The sequence below is a fragment of the Taudactylus pleione genome, unplaced genomic scaffold, assembly GCF_031769625.1.
Source record: "Taudactylus pleione unplaced genomic scaffold, aTauple2 ptg000287l, whole genome shotgun sequence".
Lineage (NCBI taxonomy): Eukaryota > Metazoa > Chordata > Amphibia > Anura > Myobatrachidae > Taudactylus > Taudactylus pleione.
Window position 1 is genome coordinate 112434 of NW_028284689.1, and position 18138 is coordinate 130571.

General features: G+C 50.0%; 1 protein-coding gene across 1 annotated transcript; it reads right to left on the reverse strand.

Moving 5' to 3' along the window:
* LOC148511975 (uncharacterized) lies at positions 1–7161 on the reverse strand. The gene is made up of 6 exons (XM_088482417.1): positions 7088–7161; positions 6772–6834; positions 4167–4246; positions 3444–3574; positions 2437–2503; positions 1–622 (listed from the first exon to the last, which is right to left on the reverse strand). The coding sequence occupies exons 1-6, from the start codon at positions 7159–7161 to the stop codon at positions 492–494; spliced, it is 546 nt and encodes a 181-aa protein (XP_088338543.1). The 3' UTR covers positions 1–491.
* Between the last annotated feature and the right edge of the window lie 10977 nt (positions 7162–18138).

Consider the following 18138-nt stretch of genomic DNA (forward strand, 5'->3'; position numbering starts at 1 on the left):
TACAGTCGTAAAGTTCTGGCGAATCATTTATCCTCCTTCTAAAATGAGGAGACAGTCTCCCTTCTTTCAGCAGAACCATGCCAGTTGCTAGCGGTTACCTCCGCAGTGGTAAATGCGGACCCCTCCCTGCTCCGTTTCCCCGCTAATCCCTGTAGGACACATTAATTAGTCCATGTAGGCTCCTGGCCAGAGCCTGTTCCTTCTGAGTGAAGCTGTCAGTCATTGCCCCCTCCGGCTGCTGTAAGTCTGTCTCCTTGCTGGGAAGCAGCTTCTATTACACAAAGCAAATGAATGCTCTTCTGTTTGGCAGCTTTTGTCGGCTGATTTTCAGGGCCATTAAGCATTAAGTGGAACTTGTCCTCACTTTACTCCTTCCATCGCCCCATCCAAGGGGCGTAGCATCAGAATTACTGTAGCTCTTTATATTCGCTGCGGGTCATTGGCGGTGGTGAGGCCGGGGGAAAGATCCAATGATCCTTGCTGTGGATTCCTTATACGTGCCATACACAGGGGCAGCAGGTCACCGGTTCATAGCAGATGCCCGTCCGAGACTGCCTGTTCAGCACCGTGCCGGGAAACCTGGAGTGTAACAGCCAGAAAGGGCCAACCAGCAGGAAAAAGCCTAGACAAGGAGAATTAGTACCACAATCACCTAACACTGAGGCTTCTGAGAGCATGGCCCAGGCGTTACCTAATGCACAAGGGGCGTTATATGCTAGAATAGGACAGATGCGCAGTAGGCCGTATTGACCAATTACCAGTTAGATTGCATTAATCCAGTGCAGGGTAGACCATAAAACCACTATCTGATCCAAGCAAGTGACAGTGCACCATGGTGAAGCCATGTGGCACTACAGAGTGGGGGGGGGGGTGGTGGTATTAACCCTGCATGCAAACCTAATAAACGTATATGCCCCTCTTGCAATGCCGCATGGTTTGTGCAGAGTTACTAACGTTTTGCATTACCCCCACCTCATTGTGTCATATTATCCAACCCTCTGGTTCCTAACTCACCAGGCACATTAGCCATTTGTACATTCCCGATTATAGTCCTGTGTGACCATGTGTGAAGTCTCAAACTGGGGGCTGTCACTTCAGGATCATTTGTACCTCTTGTGTCGCTCCCAGCGTTTATAAAGCTCCGATAACCACAACGGTGTTATGGTGCTGAACCAATATTCTCGATGACGTAAGCTATAGATTCTCTAAGGACTGGTTCCGCCCCCCGCAGTGTGTAGGCGGAGGGTGCAGTTGGATGTTTTTGAGGTTGAGTTTTGGAAGTAGCTGTAATTTTGACTTTGGAAGGGAAAGATGTCTATGCTCCCCTTTGGCTGGCCTGGTTTATAAATCATGTATAAGGGATATATCCTTTGCACCAGCCGAATGCTACCTGTGGTTCTCCAGCCAGTGTGGAACTACAAGTTGCAGCATTAGACATTTCAGTGCTAAACTTACAGTGCAGAATAAATAATAAAATCTCACACATGATAAATCTGGGAGCATTGACATCCAATACTTCTTCATTGCCTTTCCAGTGTTTGTGTTTTTAGATTGCATCCAAAACTCATTGGGCCTGATTCAGAGCCACTCGTAAGCGGCCACTCGTTCGCTCTGAGCGATGTTCGCACATCTGCGCATGCGTATGGGTCGTAATGCGCATGCGCCAACCAGTCAGTGCGGTTGGAATTCGTGTGTTCACAAAATAGCGAGTGCCTGCTAATTTGAGTGACAGGATGAGGCTTGTGGGTGGTAACAGGGGAAGGTGCTTGAAAACGGGGAGTGGAGATCGGAACGCAGGCGTGCCAAACTGTCAAAACGGGCGTTTTAAGGGTGTGCATAATTAACAAAGCAGCGTCATCGACCACGTCACTTGGTTGTCTCTTAGCCTGAACTATTCGCATGATTGCGGTAGGAAAATCCAACCACAAGCACTGCGAGCACTTCAGAAGCCTTTCGATGTACTCGATTAATCAAATAAATAGCGGAGATGACGTATGATGCGAACGACCAGGGGGCGTCTTTACAAAATAGCGAGCGCAGACATAGAGGCGTCAACAGACCGCAAAGAGCGAGCGCTCTATTAAAATATCCGGCCCATTTTTCTGAATGAGCGAGCGCAAATAGCGTCCGGCTCTGAATCAGGCCCATTGTTCTTTCCCACCTGAGATGAGTAGGAAATAAGGCCCATACCAATATGGTAACATACGTTGTGGCACCCTGGTTAGAGGCCGTCAGTGCTGGAATAGGGGGGAGAGTTAGCACATAACTGATTCTTTCTTTTCAGGCCGCCTGATGCCTGTTGTACTGTTTCCCCCCGTCATTACCACATACAGATTGGTTATTAGTAAGGTTACTCAGATAGTTACAGCAGTCTAGATCATTAATAGTGCATACAGGGTGGCCGTACATACAGAGCACACAGTCAGGTGTACGTACCTGTGGTCAGGACATTGAGCGCCGAGAACACTACAGACAGGCAGTATAGAGCCGGCGTGGTTATAGCCTGGAAAGACATAAAGACGTCCAATGTATCATTTAGTCCAGGCCTGGCCAACCTGTGGCTCTCCAGCTGTTGTGAAACTACAAGTCCCAGCATGCCCTGCCACAGTTTTGTTATTCGGGAATCATAAAACTGTGGCAGGGCATGCTGGGATGTGTAGTTTTACAACAGCTGGAGAGCCACAGGTTGGCCAGGCCTGATTTAGGGCCTGATTCAGAGCCGGACGCTATTTGCGCTTGCTCGTTCAGGAAAAAGGGGTGGCTATTCAAATGAACCGTTCGCTCTTTGCAGTCTGTTCACACCTCTAGTTCTGAACGAGCGAACAAAACTTGCGGTCGTTTTTTGGAAAACTACGCCCCTTGGCCGCTCGCATCCTACGTCATGTCCGCTATTTATTAGATTAATCGAGTACATCGACCAACGTATGAACTGCTCGCTATTCTTGTGGTTGGTTTTTCGTACCGCAATCTTGCGAGCAGTTCTGACTATAAAATAACCCAGTGAATTGACGTGGTCAATGGCGCTGCTGTATTAATTATGCACACCCATAAAACGCCCGTTTTGACCTTTAAGCACGCCTGCGTTCTGATCACCACTCCCCGTTATCAAGCACCTTCCCCTGTTACCACCCACATACGCCTCCTCCTGTCACTCAAAATAGCAGGCATTCGCTGTTTAGCTAACAAACGATTTTCGGCCGCACTGACTGGTTCGCGCATGCGTATTATGATCCGTACGCATGCGCAGTTGTGCAAACATCGCTCGGAACGAACGAGCAGCCGCTTACGAGCGGCTCTGAATCAGGCCCTTAGTCTTTTGTTGGCTTTAGGGCAGATGAAACTTTTTTTTATTCCTGCTCCAATATTACATAATTATAGGTCTGTAGGTTTTCATTCTTGGCTTATTAGATTGTTTCATAGAAAAGGTGCGTGTGATCACTTACACATTCTCCAGCCAGAGACGTCGTCAGGACAGTGAAGACCCCTTCTATGAGCGAGGCCGCCCCAAATGTGTTAAAGAGAAGTCTCAGCCAGCTGGGCACAGGGTCCTGGAGGAGGAGGATCAGGGCGAATGCTGGAACACAATGGAGACTTTGCACTATCAGGAAGGAGGTCTAGAGTAGAAGCATTAGTTCCCTCACCTACTAGTAGTGTGGTCAGTGCATGTACCAGTGACTCCCGGCCCGCATGGGCTGCCCTCTGACCTGCAGAAGGGTCCCTCTCCTTTATAGGTCAATACTATACATGTAATGAAAACAATAGGCCTCTTTCTGTAATAACGTATCAGCAGGCACTTTACACGTGTTACGCTATAACATATGAATCTCCCAATGGAGCAGGCGGGAGCCAGGACTGTCGGCATTGGTTTGAAGGACACATTGGGCCACTGTAAAGCTGTCTGTGGCTCTTCTCTGTAACTTTTTCTGTACAGCTGTAATGAGGCGCTAGGGACAGGCGGAGTCTCGCCACAGTAGCTGGTTCTCGCCCTCCGGTAACAGGACATGATTCAGTAGAGGTGGAATATAGGTGAACTTTCAGAATTCTCAGTAGTTTTAATGTTAGGAAATTTATTGTGTTCAAACCTGACAGCAGAATCCTAAACCTAGAAGCAGGGTTGTCTGTGACCTGATAGTGAGATGTGCGGGCCCAGAGCCGCTGTTACTTACCTGCCATGAACAGTGTGAAGCCGATGTTGCAGATCAGGTTTTCCAGAAGAGGTTGGCTGCAGAACCGCGAAGAGCTTGGTCTGCGGAAGAAATTGCACATATCGGAAACGCCATGTTATTTCGTTAGGTACAGTATAGAGAGGGTCTTAATAATACAGGCGTCTCATTTTATACCATATCCTGATCCACTTTCCTATTGGAAACAGTGCATGATTTCTGGATCTCCTCACAGGAGTACAGGTGGAATAACGAATGTCCCAGCTAGCTGTAGATACATCCACAAGCCATCCGGTGCAAGTCACCGTTACATAGATCTGCCTGGATATGTCTCTGACGTGTCTGATGGTTTATTACTGTATTATAACATTACTCCAGGATTTCAGATAGGCTGGGATTGTATTCCGAGGATTAGTGACTGACGGTTCCCTGAATGTGTGGTTGTGGCAGGTATAGAGACATTTGGTATTGGAAAGGGTGTTTTTTAGGTCTTCCCTATAAATTATCAAAAACTTAACAGCCGACGCGATATGTCTGTGAACGACGTCGTTCACAGAGATATTGCTGGTACACACCTGCTGACGCGCTTCGCAATATATCAGCCGTTCAATTGATCGTCCAATATATCTGCCAGTGTGTATCCAGCATAAGTCTTGTTCTCACTCTAGGCTTGGCCCTCTGCGCTCACTATAAGTAATGGCAAGTGGGTTCATTGGGTGTGCTTCGTAATAATCTCCACCCCACCCCACCCCAGGTGTCACCACCACTGATTGCAGGTGTGAGAGTCCCTAACGCACCCCCATGATAAATGGCGTCTTGTCTGACATGCAGCGTGTCTGGCGGTTGTTGTACCCTCTGAGTGCCGCTTTTATGCACCTGCTTAGACATTTTTTATAACAGTGTTTTGATGTTAATATTAAGTAAGTACCTCATCTATATAAAGGTTCTGTACCTTGTAGCATTTAGTGCTCAGGTGCATCATGGCGGAAGTTCTGAGGAGGAGCTAGAGCTATGGGACAAGCTGCAGCGTCGCTCTTCTCAGGAATCGCTAAGCGCCGAGCTCATGTCAGTGCTACAGGTAAGACCTTTGTCTGCGCCCGCAGATTGGACGGTGGCTGGCAGTTACGCTATGGGGGGCTTAGGTGCTGATGGTCCACAGGTAACCCTAGAACAGGTGGTGTCACCCGTAATAACCAATCAAATATTAACTTTAATTTTATAACCTGTTCTGGAAAAATGACATCTGTAATCTGATTGGTTGATACTTTGCCGGATTATGTTAAAGGGAGCCCAGTCGTTTTATTGATGGCACAAAAATGTAGGACCTAATATTGAGCCGGACGCAGATGGATTCAGCGGATATCTGCAAAATGCGCATGCATCTTAAAAAGTGATCGCAGATTGCACAAGCAGGTTACCATGCGTGCGTCCATACAGGACCGATCCATGGCGTGGGAATGTTGTGGTACATGTAGGCCGGACTTCTGTGCACATTTTTCTGACGGACCTTTCGCACCCAGCAGTGGCTGCGGATGGAAAAACAGTGGTCGGCGCAAATGAAGACAGACGGATACGCAGCGTAGAAGGGCGGAGAATAATCAGGCTGCAGATGTGTCTGCCTTAGATACATGTCCATAGTGACATCGGTCATACTGGCATGCCGTGCTCTCTAGTGACATCGGTCATACTGGCGTGCCATGATCTCTAGTGACATCGGTCATACTGGCGTGCCATGATCTCTAGTGACATCGGTCATACTGGCGTGCCATGATCTCTAGTGACATCGGTCATACTGGCGTGCCATGATCTCTAGTGACATCGGTCATACTGGCGTGCCATGATCTCTAGTGACATCGGTCATACTGGCGTGCCGTGATCTCTAGTGACATCGGTCATAGTGGCGTGCCGTGATCTCTAGTGACATCGGTCATACTGGCGTGCCATGATCTCTAGTGACATCGGTCATACTGGCGTGCCATGATCTCTAGTGACATTGGTCATACTGGCGTGCCGTGCTCTCTAGTGACATCGGTCATACTGGCGTGCCATGATCTCTAGTGACATCGGTCACACTGGCGTGCCGTGATCTCTAGTGACATCGGTCATACTGGCGTGCCGTGCTCTCTAGTGACATCATTCAGACTGGGCGTGAGCCAGCGGTGGCATTTCTCCTGAGGAGGCGAGCAGAATTGTGTGAAAAGTCCGTGGTTTGGGTGCCCTAACCTGGACTTTAGATGAGTGTAGCCAGTGCGCCCAATTAGACGTGGCTAAACCCTGTCTAATTGGGCGTGACAATTAATGGGCTCCCACAAACAATTGGATTGCAACATTGAGCGCCCATTAGTGCAACTTAAAAAAAACAAAAAACCCAATTGCATTACCCCTAATAGTAATCACTAACATCCAACCGAACGGAAGTAATAGCAGCCGAGACAAGTGCCCCTTGGCGCCCTCCCATAATTTGCCCCTGAGTAACGCCACCTTTTCTGCACACTTACCTGTGGACCAGTTGTCATAAATATCCCCAATATATTTCTCAAATGGTTTTATTTCCTGTACGATGTGAATGATATGTCGCAATGACACAAATGCATTATACGGTACAGACCTGAGAAGAACGTACACTTCAGCGACTGTAAGGGCGATACAGAAGACTGCCGCAGTCACCAGCCTGGTAGGATGACAGAGAGAAAAGTACATCAGTAATAAGCACACAAAGAGACCACCCATCTGTGGGTGCCCGAGAGCCCCCAATATTTGTGTTGCCCACAGTCATACACCTTTTTTATTTATATTTTTTTAACCATTATTTTGTATTGAAATCCAATAGCTAATAAGATGACTTTTACATATGGCACAATTAATGAGAACCCCTAAAAAGTTGTCTCCCATGCACCCACCAATACCCCGTGTTGCGGACTTACAGCCTGGGTCTGTGAGTTGGGGGCAGCCAGCGGCCGAGGTGATGGAACGCGTGAGCCAAGAAATAGTGGAACATTCTGCCGACGCTGTAACAAATGTCGCTCCCCAGTCACCCGATATACTGGGTATGAATAATGTAACACTTCTGCAGTGCAGACCTTTGTAATGTGTAACAGGCATAGACTAATATACTAATCTAGCCCATGGAATCGGGGAATAGCCTAGAAAACATTACAATCCGCTACCATCAACCTAAACAATGTTTCATTTTTATGGTCTGTTTTAATGTTGAGACATTGTTAGAGAGCTCCTAGAGACGGAAGACTTTGGGCCTGATTCAGACCCGGGCGCTATGCTGCGCTCGCTCGCATTGAGCGGTTTTTCGCAAACTGCGCATGCGTATGTGTCGCAATGCCCGTGCGCGAACCAGTCATTGCCATGGGAAAGTGCTCACCCGTAGCCAGGCCGCTATTTTGAGTGACAGTGCCATTTGTGGGTGGTAACAGGGGAAGGTGCTTGTAAACGGGGGTGTGGATGTGCGAACGCAGGCGTGCCCGACCGTCAGAACGGCGTTTAATGGGTGTGCATAATTAGCAAAGTAGCGTCATTACACACGTGACTGGGTTGTATTTTAGCCTGAACTGCTCGCAATGTTGTGCTGGGGAAAGGCTACCACAAGCGCTGCAAGCAGCTCCGATGGCTCTCGATGTTCCCGATTAATCCTACAACTGCCGGAGATGACCAGTTTTGCGAGTGGCAAAGGGGCATCTTTATACAGGTGCAAGCGCATAGTGCGGCCGCTCGCTATTTTTTTAGTGGGTGGTTTTACGCGACGCAGTGCGAGCGCATGATTTAGATAGCCGGCCCCTTTTAGCCAGCAAGCGGCCGCATATATCGTCTGGGTCTGAATCAGGCCCTTTGTCCTAAGCTCATGGAATGAATTACATAATGTTCCAGTACTTACGTTTCACTAAGCATAAATCACCGATATTTCTATGGCTGCTCTAACTTTCATTATCTTGAATGACAGGCGGGTCATACTCGTATCTGGTCATACTCGTATTTGGTGCTGTCTGGTCATACTTGCAGAACCGCGACGCTGGGATGATTGTGGCCCCATTTCATGGTGTATTAGGCAAGATGTAAGACAGGACTTACATCAGCACCAGCCGTCATACTGCCCATATTTCCAGCCCCCACAACAGCCCCTGTATGTAAGAGGGGTAAGAAGTGATAGAGTGGGCGCTTAGCAGCTGTCATACTGCCCATATTACCAGCCCCCACGTCGGCCTTTATATAAGAAGGGTAAGAAGTGATAGAGTGGGCGCTTAGCAGCTGTCATACTGCCCATATTACCAGCCCCCACAACAGCCCCAGTATATAAGAGGGGTAAGAAGTGATAGAGTGGGCGCTTAGCAGCTGTCATACTGCCCATATTACCAGCCCCCACGTCGGCCTTTATATAAGAAGGGTAAGAAGTGATAGAGTGGGCGCTTAGCAGCTGTCATACTGCCCATATTACCAGCCCCCACAACAGCCCCAGTATATAAGAGGGGTAAGAAGTGATAGAGTGGGCGCTTAGCAGCTGTCATACTGCCCATATTACCAGCCCCCACGTCAGCCCCTGTATATAAGAGGGGTAAGAAGTGATAGAGTGGGCGCTTAGCAGCTGTCATACTGCCCATATTACCAGCCCCCACAACAGCCCCTGTATATAAGAGGGGTAAGAAGTGATAGAGTGGGCGCTTAGCAGCTGTCAGAGAAGGGAGATGTGCAATAATCTGCAGATAATAGTCTGACTGCGCAGTTATCCCTAAGAAATGAGATTAAATGTCTGAAATGTTCAGTCAGGTACTTATTTATTGTACATAACACTTCCAACCTACGTGCCATAAACTCACAAAAACATTGACAGGTTTAAGAGAAAAACAAGGTATACAGTGACCATTGGGTATATAACATGGCAGACTTGGGCCCCCATTTATTAATGATCGCTATTGCAATATGCGATCATATCACCCGGATATATCATCCGGCACATACAGGGACATGGGCTCCGAAAGGATCTCGTTCCCGCAAAGTGCCCAGAGAGCTGCCGAGGCTGCTGCACATGTACAGTATGGCCGCCATTGCCGGGGAGGGTGCCGGAGGATTATTAATTAACTGATTATGCGATGTGTAGCCCATTGAGTACAGAGGCTAACGCCATCTTAAAGTGGCGTTGGCTGCGGGGCCAATATCCGGAATGCATCACATTCCATATGTCGGAAACCTATGGGGGAGGCGGCTGCCTGCGGGAATGGAGGGATCACAGCAGGTTTAGGAGATACATCCAGGGAAATGGAGGGATCACAGCAGGTTTAGGAGATACATCCAGGGAAATGGAGGGATCGCAGCAGGTTTAGGAGATACATCCAGGGAAATGGAGGGATCGCAGCAGGTTTAGGAGATACATCCGGGGAAATGGAGGGATCGCAGCAGATTTAGGAGCTACAACCGGGGAAATGGAGGGATCGCAGCAGATTTAGGAGATACATCCGGGGAAATGGAGGGATCGCAGCAGGTTTAGGAGATACATCCGGGGAAATGGAGGGATCGCAGCAGGTTTAGGAGATACATCCGGGGAAATGGAGGGATCGCAGCAGGTTTAGGAGATACATCCGGGGAAATGGAGGGATCGCAGCAGGTTTAGGAGATACATCCGGGGAAATGGAGGGATCGCAGCAGGTTTAGGAGATACATCCGGGGAAATGGAGGGATCGCAGCAGGTTTAGGAGATACATCCGGGGAAATGGAGGGATCGCAGCAGGTGTAGGAGATACATCCGGGGAAATGGAGGGATCGCAGCAGGTTTAGGAGATACATCAGGGGAAATGGAGGGATCGCAGCAGGTTTAGGAGATACATCCAGGGAAATGGAGGGATCGCAGCAGGTGGTGCTAATAGGGTAACACAGAATTTGAGAGACTTATGAAATTCCATGTGTTGTGTAATTTGGAGTTTTCCGCTCAATTGCTGTTACAGTATATGTCAGACTTACAAATGACTAATCACTAATGAAGCCCATTTGCTATATGTTAAGGCAAATAAACAATGAATATATAATAGTGAGCAGAGTGTCACCTGGGGCTGAACCCATCTTCACAATAGTAATATGGGAAGACCCCCCGTTCTGTGACAACACCCCCTATGTGTCTTTCTGTGGGTGATAGTCCCATATGCTGGGAGCCATTGGGATTTCTACTCAGCACTTACAGGCATACCTCTCATCACTGTGCATCACTGTCACTACATCCACAGGCAGCGGTCTATGGGAGAGAGGTCAGCGCTGTGCATCACTGTCACTACATCCACAGGCAGCGGTCTATGGGAGTGATATCAGCGCTGTGCATCACTGTCACTACATCCACAGGCAGTGGTCTATGGGAGTGATATCAGCTCTGTGCATCACTGTCACTACATCCACAGGCAGCGGTCTATGGGAGAGAGGTCAGCGCTGTGCATCACTGTCACTACATCCACAGGCAGCGGTCTATGGGAGTGATGTCAGCTCTGTGCATCACTGTCACTACATCCACAGGCAGCGGTCTATGGGAGTGAGGTCAGCGCTGTGCATCACTGTCACTACATCCACAGGCAGCGGTCTATGGGAGTGATATCAGCGCTGTGCATCACTGTCACTACATCCACAGGCAGCGGTCTATGGGAGTGATATCAGCGCTGTGCATCATTGTCACTACATCCACAGGCAGCGGTCTATGGGAGTGATGTCAGCTCTGTGCATCACTGTCACTACATCCACAGACAGCGCTCTATGTGAGAGATGTCAGCGCTGTGCATCACTGTCACTACATCCTCAGGCAGCGGTCTATGGGAGTGATATCAGCGCTGTGCATCACTGTCACTACATCCACAGGCAGCGGTCTATGGGAGTGATATCAGCGCTGTGCATCACTGTCACTACATCCACAGGCAGCGGTCTATGGGAGTGATATCAGCTCTGTACATCACTGTCACTACATCCACAGGCAGCGGTCTATGGGAGAGATATCAGCGCTGTGCATCACTGTCACTACATCCACAGGCAGCGATCTATGGGAGTGATATCAGCTCTGTACATCACTGTCACTACATCCACAGGCAGCGGTCTATGGGAGTGATATCAGCGCTGTGCATCACTGTCACTACATCCACAGGCAGCGGTCTATGGGAGTGATGTCAGCTCTGTGCATCACTGTCACTACATCCACAGGCAGCGGTCTATGGGAGTGAGGTCAGCGCTGTGCATCACTGTCACTACATCCACAGGCAGCGGTCTATGGGAGTGATATCAGCGCTGTGCATCACTGTCACTACATCCACAGGCAGCGGTCTATGGGAGTGATGTCAGCTCTGCATCACTGTCACTACATCCACAGGCAGCGGTCTATGGGAGTGAGGTCAGCGCTGTGCATCACTGTCACTACATCCACAGGCAGCGGTCTATGGGAGTGATATCAGCGCTGTGCATCACTGTCACTACATCCACAGGCAGCGGTCTATGGGAGTGATGTCAGCTCTGCATCACTGTCACTACATCCACAGGCAGCGGTCTATGGGAGTGAGGTCAGCGCTGTGCATCACTGTCACTACATCCACAGGCAGCGGTCTATGGGAGTGATATCAGCGCTGTGCATCACTGTCACTACATCCACAGGCAGCGGTCTATGGGAGTGATATCGGCTCTGTACATCACTGTCACTACATCCACAGGCAGCGGTCTATGGGAGAGATATCGGCTCTGTACATCACTGTCACTACATCCACAGGCAGCGGTCTATGGGAGAGAGATCAGCGCTGTGCATCACTGTCACTACATCCACAGGCAGCGGTCTATGGGAGAGATATCAGGTCTGTGCATCACTGTCACTACATCCACAGGCAGCGGTCTATGGCAGTGATATCAGCGCTGTGCATCACTGTCACTACATCCACAGGCAGCGGTCTATGGGAGTGATAGCTCTGTGCATCACTGTCACTACATCCACAGGCAGCGGTCTATGGGAGAGATATCAGCGCTGTGCATCACTGTCACTACATCCACAGGCAGCGGTCTATGGGAGAGAGGTAAGCGCTGTGAATCACTGTCACTACATCCACAGGCAGCGGTCTATGGGAGTGATGTCAGCGCTGTGCATCACTGTCACTACATCCTCAGGCAGCGGTCTGTGGGAGTGAGGTCAGCGCTGTGCATCACTGTCACTACATCCACAGGCAGCGGTCTATGGGAGTGATGTCAGCGCTGTGCATCACTGTCACTACATCCTCAGGCAGCGGTCTGTGGGAGTGAGGTCAGCGCTGTGCATCACTGTCACTACATCCTCAGGCAGCGGTCTGTGGGAGTGAGGTCAGCGCTGTGCATCACTGTCACTACATCCACAGGCAGCGGTCTATGGGAGAGATATCAGCGCTGTGCATCACTGTCACTACATCCACAGGCAGCGGTCTGTGGGAGTGAGGTCAGCGCTGTGCATCACTGTCACTACATCCACAGGCAGCGGTCTATGGCAGTGAGGTCAGCGCTGTGCATCACTGTCACTACATCCACAGGCAGCGGTCTATGGGAGTGAGGTCAGCGTTGTGCATCACTGTCACTACATCCACAGGCAGCGGTCTATGGGAGTGATATCAGCGCTGTGCATCACTGTCACTACATCCACAGGCAGCGGTCTATGGGAGAGATATCAGCGCTGTGCATCACTGTCACTACATCCACAGGCAGCGGTCTATGGGAGAGATATCAGCGCTGTGCATCACTGTCACTACATCCACAGGCAGCGGTCTATGGGAGAGATATCAGCGCTGTGCATCACTGTCACTACATCCACAGGCAGCGGTCTATGGCAGTGATATCAGCGCTGTGCATCACTGTCACTACATCCACAGGCAGCGGTCTATGGGAGTTATAGCTCTGTGCATCACTGTCACTACATCCACAGGCAGCGGTCTATGGGAGTGATATCAGCTCTGTGCATCACTGTCACTACATCCACAGGCAGCGGTCTATGGTAGTGAGGTCATCTCTGTGCATTACTGTCACTACATCCACAGGCAGCGGTCTATGGGAGTGAGGTCAGCTCTGTGCATCACTGTCACTACATCCACAGGCAGCGGTCTATGGGAGAGACGTCAGTGCTGTGCATCACTGTTACTACATCCACAGGCAGCGGTCTATGGGAGAGAGGTCAGCGCTGTGCATCACTGTCACTACATCCACAGGCAGCGGTCTATGGGAGAGATATCAGTGCTGTGCATCACTGTCACTACATCCACAGGCAGCGGTCTATGGGAGAGAGGTAAGCGCTGTGCATCACTGTCACTACATCCGCAGGCAGCGGTCTATGGGAGTGATGTCAGCGCTGTGCATCACTGTCACTACATCCTCAGGCAGCGGTCTGTGGGAGTGAGGTCAGCGCTGTGCATCACTGTCACTACATCCACAGGCAGCGGTCTATGGGAGTGGTGTCAGCGCTGTGCATCACTGTCACTACATCCTCAGGCAGCGGTCTGTGGGAGTGAGGTCAGCGCTGTGCATCACTGTCACTACATCCACAGGCAGCGGTCTATGGGAGAGATATCAGCGCTGTGCATCACTGTCACTACATCCACAGGCAGCGGTCTATGGGAGAGATATCAGCGCTGTGCATCACTGTCACTACATCCACAGGCAGCGGTCTATGGGAGTGATATCAGCGCTGTGCATCACTGTCACTACATCCACAGGCAGCGGTCTATGGGAGTGAGGTCAGCGCTGTGCATCACTGTCACTACATCCACAGGCAGCAGTCTATGGGAGAGAGGTCAGCGCTGTGCATCACTGTCACTACATCCACAGGCAGCGGTCTATGGGAGTGAGATATGCTCTAGCCACTGTATGCAAGCACCAAATGTCTTATCCTACTAGTAATTCCCAATAGGGTCACTGGGGGGTGGTGATGTAGTCGGTAGAGACACCAGCTAGTGTAATCAGTTTTTTCTACTTCAGGGTCCATAGGGTATCCACAGGATACCTTGGGGTATAGGTGTGACGTCAGTCGCAGGGCACCAAAGAGTTAAGCTTTCAGCCTCCCAGGATGCACTAGGTCCCCCTCCTATACCCCGCCCCCAGGCCAAGGCACCTCAGTTTAGTTTGGTGCCCGGCCGGAGTCGGGTGCACCTGTTGGAGTGGGGGCTAGAAGAGCCCCTGAAGCTTATTCTTCATGCAGCTGTGGCTGCACAACTGGATGAACAGCATGGACAGTCAGTCCTGACGTCCATGCTGTCTTCCCTACACCCCGCCGGTACCAGAACGCCGGTACTGATCCGGGGATGCTGGTGGGCATCTGGGGTCACAGCTAGCGGTGACCCCAGATGTTCCGGACCATGGCCGGATTCAAGGGGGACAGAGGTAAGCAGCGGGGTCCCGCGGTGGGTCCCCGCTGATCACATGGTCCTAAGTCCCCAGGCAGGGGGCTCCCTGGGGACTGGCTGCAGCGTGGAGCCAGGCGACCAACCTGCGCTTCCACTACCCCCTGGGACAGCGGACCGCAGCAGAGCGGTTAGACCCCCTTTCTTGGTTTTTTTCATGGGAACAGGGCAGTGCTCCGCACTCGGCCCGAGTTTCTCCCCAAAGTTGTTTCCCAGTTTCAGGTTAACGAGGAAATAGTTGTTCCGGCCTTTAACTCACCGGGTCTTTCCGTGGGTGAGGCCTCTTTGGATGTTGTGCGGGCCTTAAGGACTTATGTGGACCGCACTTCTTTGTTTAGGAAGTCGGACGCTTTGTTGTCCTCTATGGCTTCTGTAAAAAGGGTTGGCCTGCTTCAAAGCAAACTTTGGCAGCCTGGATCCGTATGGCTATTTCTGAAGCTTATCTTCATGAAGGCCTACCGGTCCCTCCTTCTCTGAAGGCTCATTCCACTAGGTCTGTGGGTCCTTCGTGGGCAGCTTGACGTGGTGCCTCGGCAGTTCAGATCTGCAAGGCTGCTACGTGGTCTTCTGTCCATACCTTCGTGAGGTATTACAGGTTTGACACCTTCGCCTCTCAGGATGCTTCCTTCGGGCGGCGGATTCTCCTTTCTGCACAGGAGCGTCCCCACCCTTAAAGGATACTGCTTTGGGACATCCCCAAGGTATCCTGTGGATACCCTATGGACCCTGAAGTAGAAAATATGAGATATGGTAAGAACTTACCCTTGTTATCTCTATTTCTACGAAGTCCATAGGGTTCCACAGGACTCCCGCCCTGTCGCACCTGTGCTGCAGATGGGCTTTGCTCTGGTCACCGGTTTTCCGTCTCCCTCTGGTGAGAATGTGATTCTTGTATGTGTCCAGATCTTTGTTCTCTCTCTTCCTTCTCCTCCTCCGGCCTATGGCTTGGTAACTAACTGAGGTGCCTTGGCCTGGGGGCGGGGTATAGGAGGGGGACCTAGTGCATCCTGGGAGGCTGAAAGCTTAACTCTTTGGTGCCCTGCGACTGACGTCACACCTATACCCCAAGGTATCCTGTGGAACCCTATGGACTTCGTAGAAATAGAGATAACAAGGGTAAGTTCTTACCATATCTCATATTTTTTGCTGCTTTCTTGGGGGCACAGGGTGTTTGAGGGTGCAGACCGGTACAATCATCTGTTTGGCACAGGCTGGTGTTCTATAATGTGTTTTTGTGCAGGCTGTGGATAGTATACTGTTAGTTGGTCTGTTAATGTCTCGTTTGCTGGTCACAGTGTAAGGTATGATGCTGGTCACAGTGTAAGGGATGATGCTGGTCACAGTGTAAGGGATGATGCTGGTCACAGTGTAAGGTATGATGCTGGTCACAGTGTAAGGGATGATGCTGGTCACAGTGTAAGGTGTGATGCTGGTCACAGTGTAAGGTGTGATGCTGGTCACAGTGTAAGGTGTGATGCTGGTCACAGTGTAAGGTATGGTGCTGGTCACAGTGTAAGGTATGATGCTGGTCACAGTGTAAGGTATGATGCTGGTCACAGTGTAAGGGATGATGCTGGTCACAGTGTAAGGGATGATGCTGGTCACAGTGTAAGGTATGATGCTGGTCACAGTGTAAGGTATGATGCTGGTCACAGTGTAAGGGATGATGCTGGTCACAGTGTAAGGGGTGATGCTGGTCACAGTGTAAGGGGTGATGCTGGTCACAGTGTAAGGTGTGATGCTGGTCACAGTGTAAGGTATGATGCTGGTCACAGTGTAAGGGATGATGCTGGTCACAGTGTAAGGGATGATGCTGGTCACAGTGTAAGGGATGATTCTGGTCACAGTGTAAGGGATGATTCTGGTCACAGTGTAAGGGATGATTCTGGTCACAGTGTAAGGGATGATGCTGGTCACAGTGTAAGGTATGATGCTGGTCACAGTGTAAGGTATGATGCTGGTCAGTGTAAGGTATGATGCTGGTCACAGTGTAAGGTATGATGCTGGTCACAATGTAAGGTATGATGCTGGTCACAGTGTAAGGTATGATGCTGGTCACAGTGTAAGGTATGATGCTGGTCACAGTGTAAGGGATGATGCTGGTCACAGTGTAAGGGATGATGCTGGTCACAGTGTAAGGTATGATGCTGGTCACAGTGTAAGGTATGATGCTGGTGACTGTCAGTATGTATAACTGGGCTCCTGACAATTTCCGCCTGGCTTGAAAAATCTTTTGACTGCAACGTTTCCTGAATTTTGGATAGATTTACCCTCTGGGCCCTCCCTGCCCACTATGCCAAGTGCTGCTTGTCTGTGTCCGTGCTTAGAACCTGGGAAATAGGTGCATAAAGCAAATAGAACTTTGTATGCCAAGATACGTTGCGGAGTTTACGTGAATAGATACTTTGCACCGATACGTACATTGCACAGTCATGAAGACACAAGTACAGATAGTGAAGGAACAGTGGCACAGTACCTGCCCGCAGTAGGTCCCACTTGACGGCAAACTACAACCACCAACCAGTTCTTTTCCTCCGTCGGGTTCCTTGCCCCCATGGTAACTGGTATCTGTGCCACAATGCCTATTCTCTTGTGGTGTTTGGATGATGGGGTACCATGTCTCCATCTAAGTTAAGAACATTAGTTATGCGGGAATGTTAGGGCATCTAATTGTGCCGGGCACTGCAGGGGTTAATTCCTCACATGTCACCGGTACAGCTGGCGGATCGCCCCCTGGAAAAGTTGGGCACTTTTCACCACTAACCAGTTAGTAACTATTACACAGACCATCAGGGTGAGGGCGAGAGACTGCACCAGCCACAGGAGCATGGTGGCTGCAGGGTAATTATGGTGTGGGTCAGCGTTGCCGGAGGGGCCCACCCATGGCTTTCTCTCTCACTAGTTTGTGCAGTGGATTGGAGACAAAGAAATGTATTGTAGAGAAGCTATGTGATGTGTGGGACCCACTGGCTGGTCAGTGCTACCATTCTCCTGCCGGTGCTGGCTTAGTACACAGTGCCCCCTGCTGCACGTATTGTGCTGGAATAATCTAGCAGAGTTCCTGTACCCCAGTATCCTACATATTCCCCAGTGTCTGCATCTGACATGTCCTGGTTACTGATACCCCAATATCCTACATATTCCCCAGTGTCTATATCTGACATGTCCTGGTTACTGATACCCCAATATCCTACATATTCCCCAGTGTCTGTATCTGACATGTCCTGGTTACTGATACCCCAATACCCTACATATTCCCCAGTGTCTGTATCTGACATGTCCTGGTTACTGATACCTCAATATCCTACATATTCCCCAGTGTCTGTATCTGACATGTCCTGGTTACTGATACCCCAATATCCTACATATTCCCCAGTGTCTGTATCTGACATGTCCTGGTTACTGATACCCCAATATCCTACATATTCCCCAGTGTCTGTATCTGGCATGTCCTGGTTACTGATACCCCAATATCCTACATATTCCCCAGTGTCTGTATCTGACATGCCCTGGTTACTGATACCTCAATATCCTACATATTCCCCAGTGTCTGTATCTGACATGCCCTGGTTACTGAGTGAGCTAACACGCCATGAATCCCAGTTTCA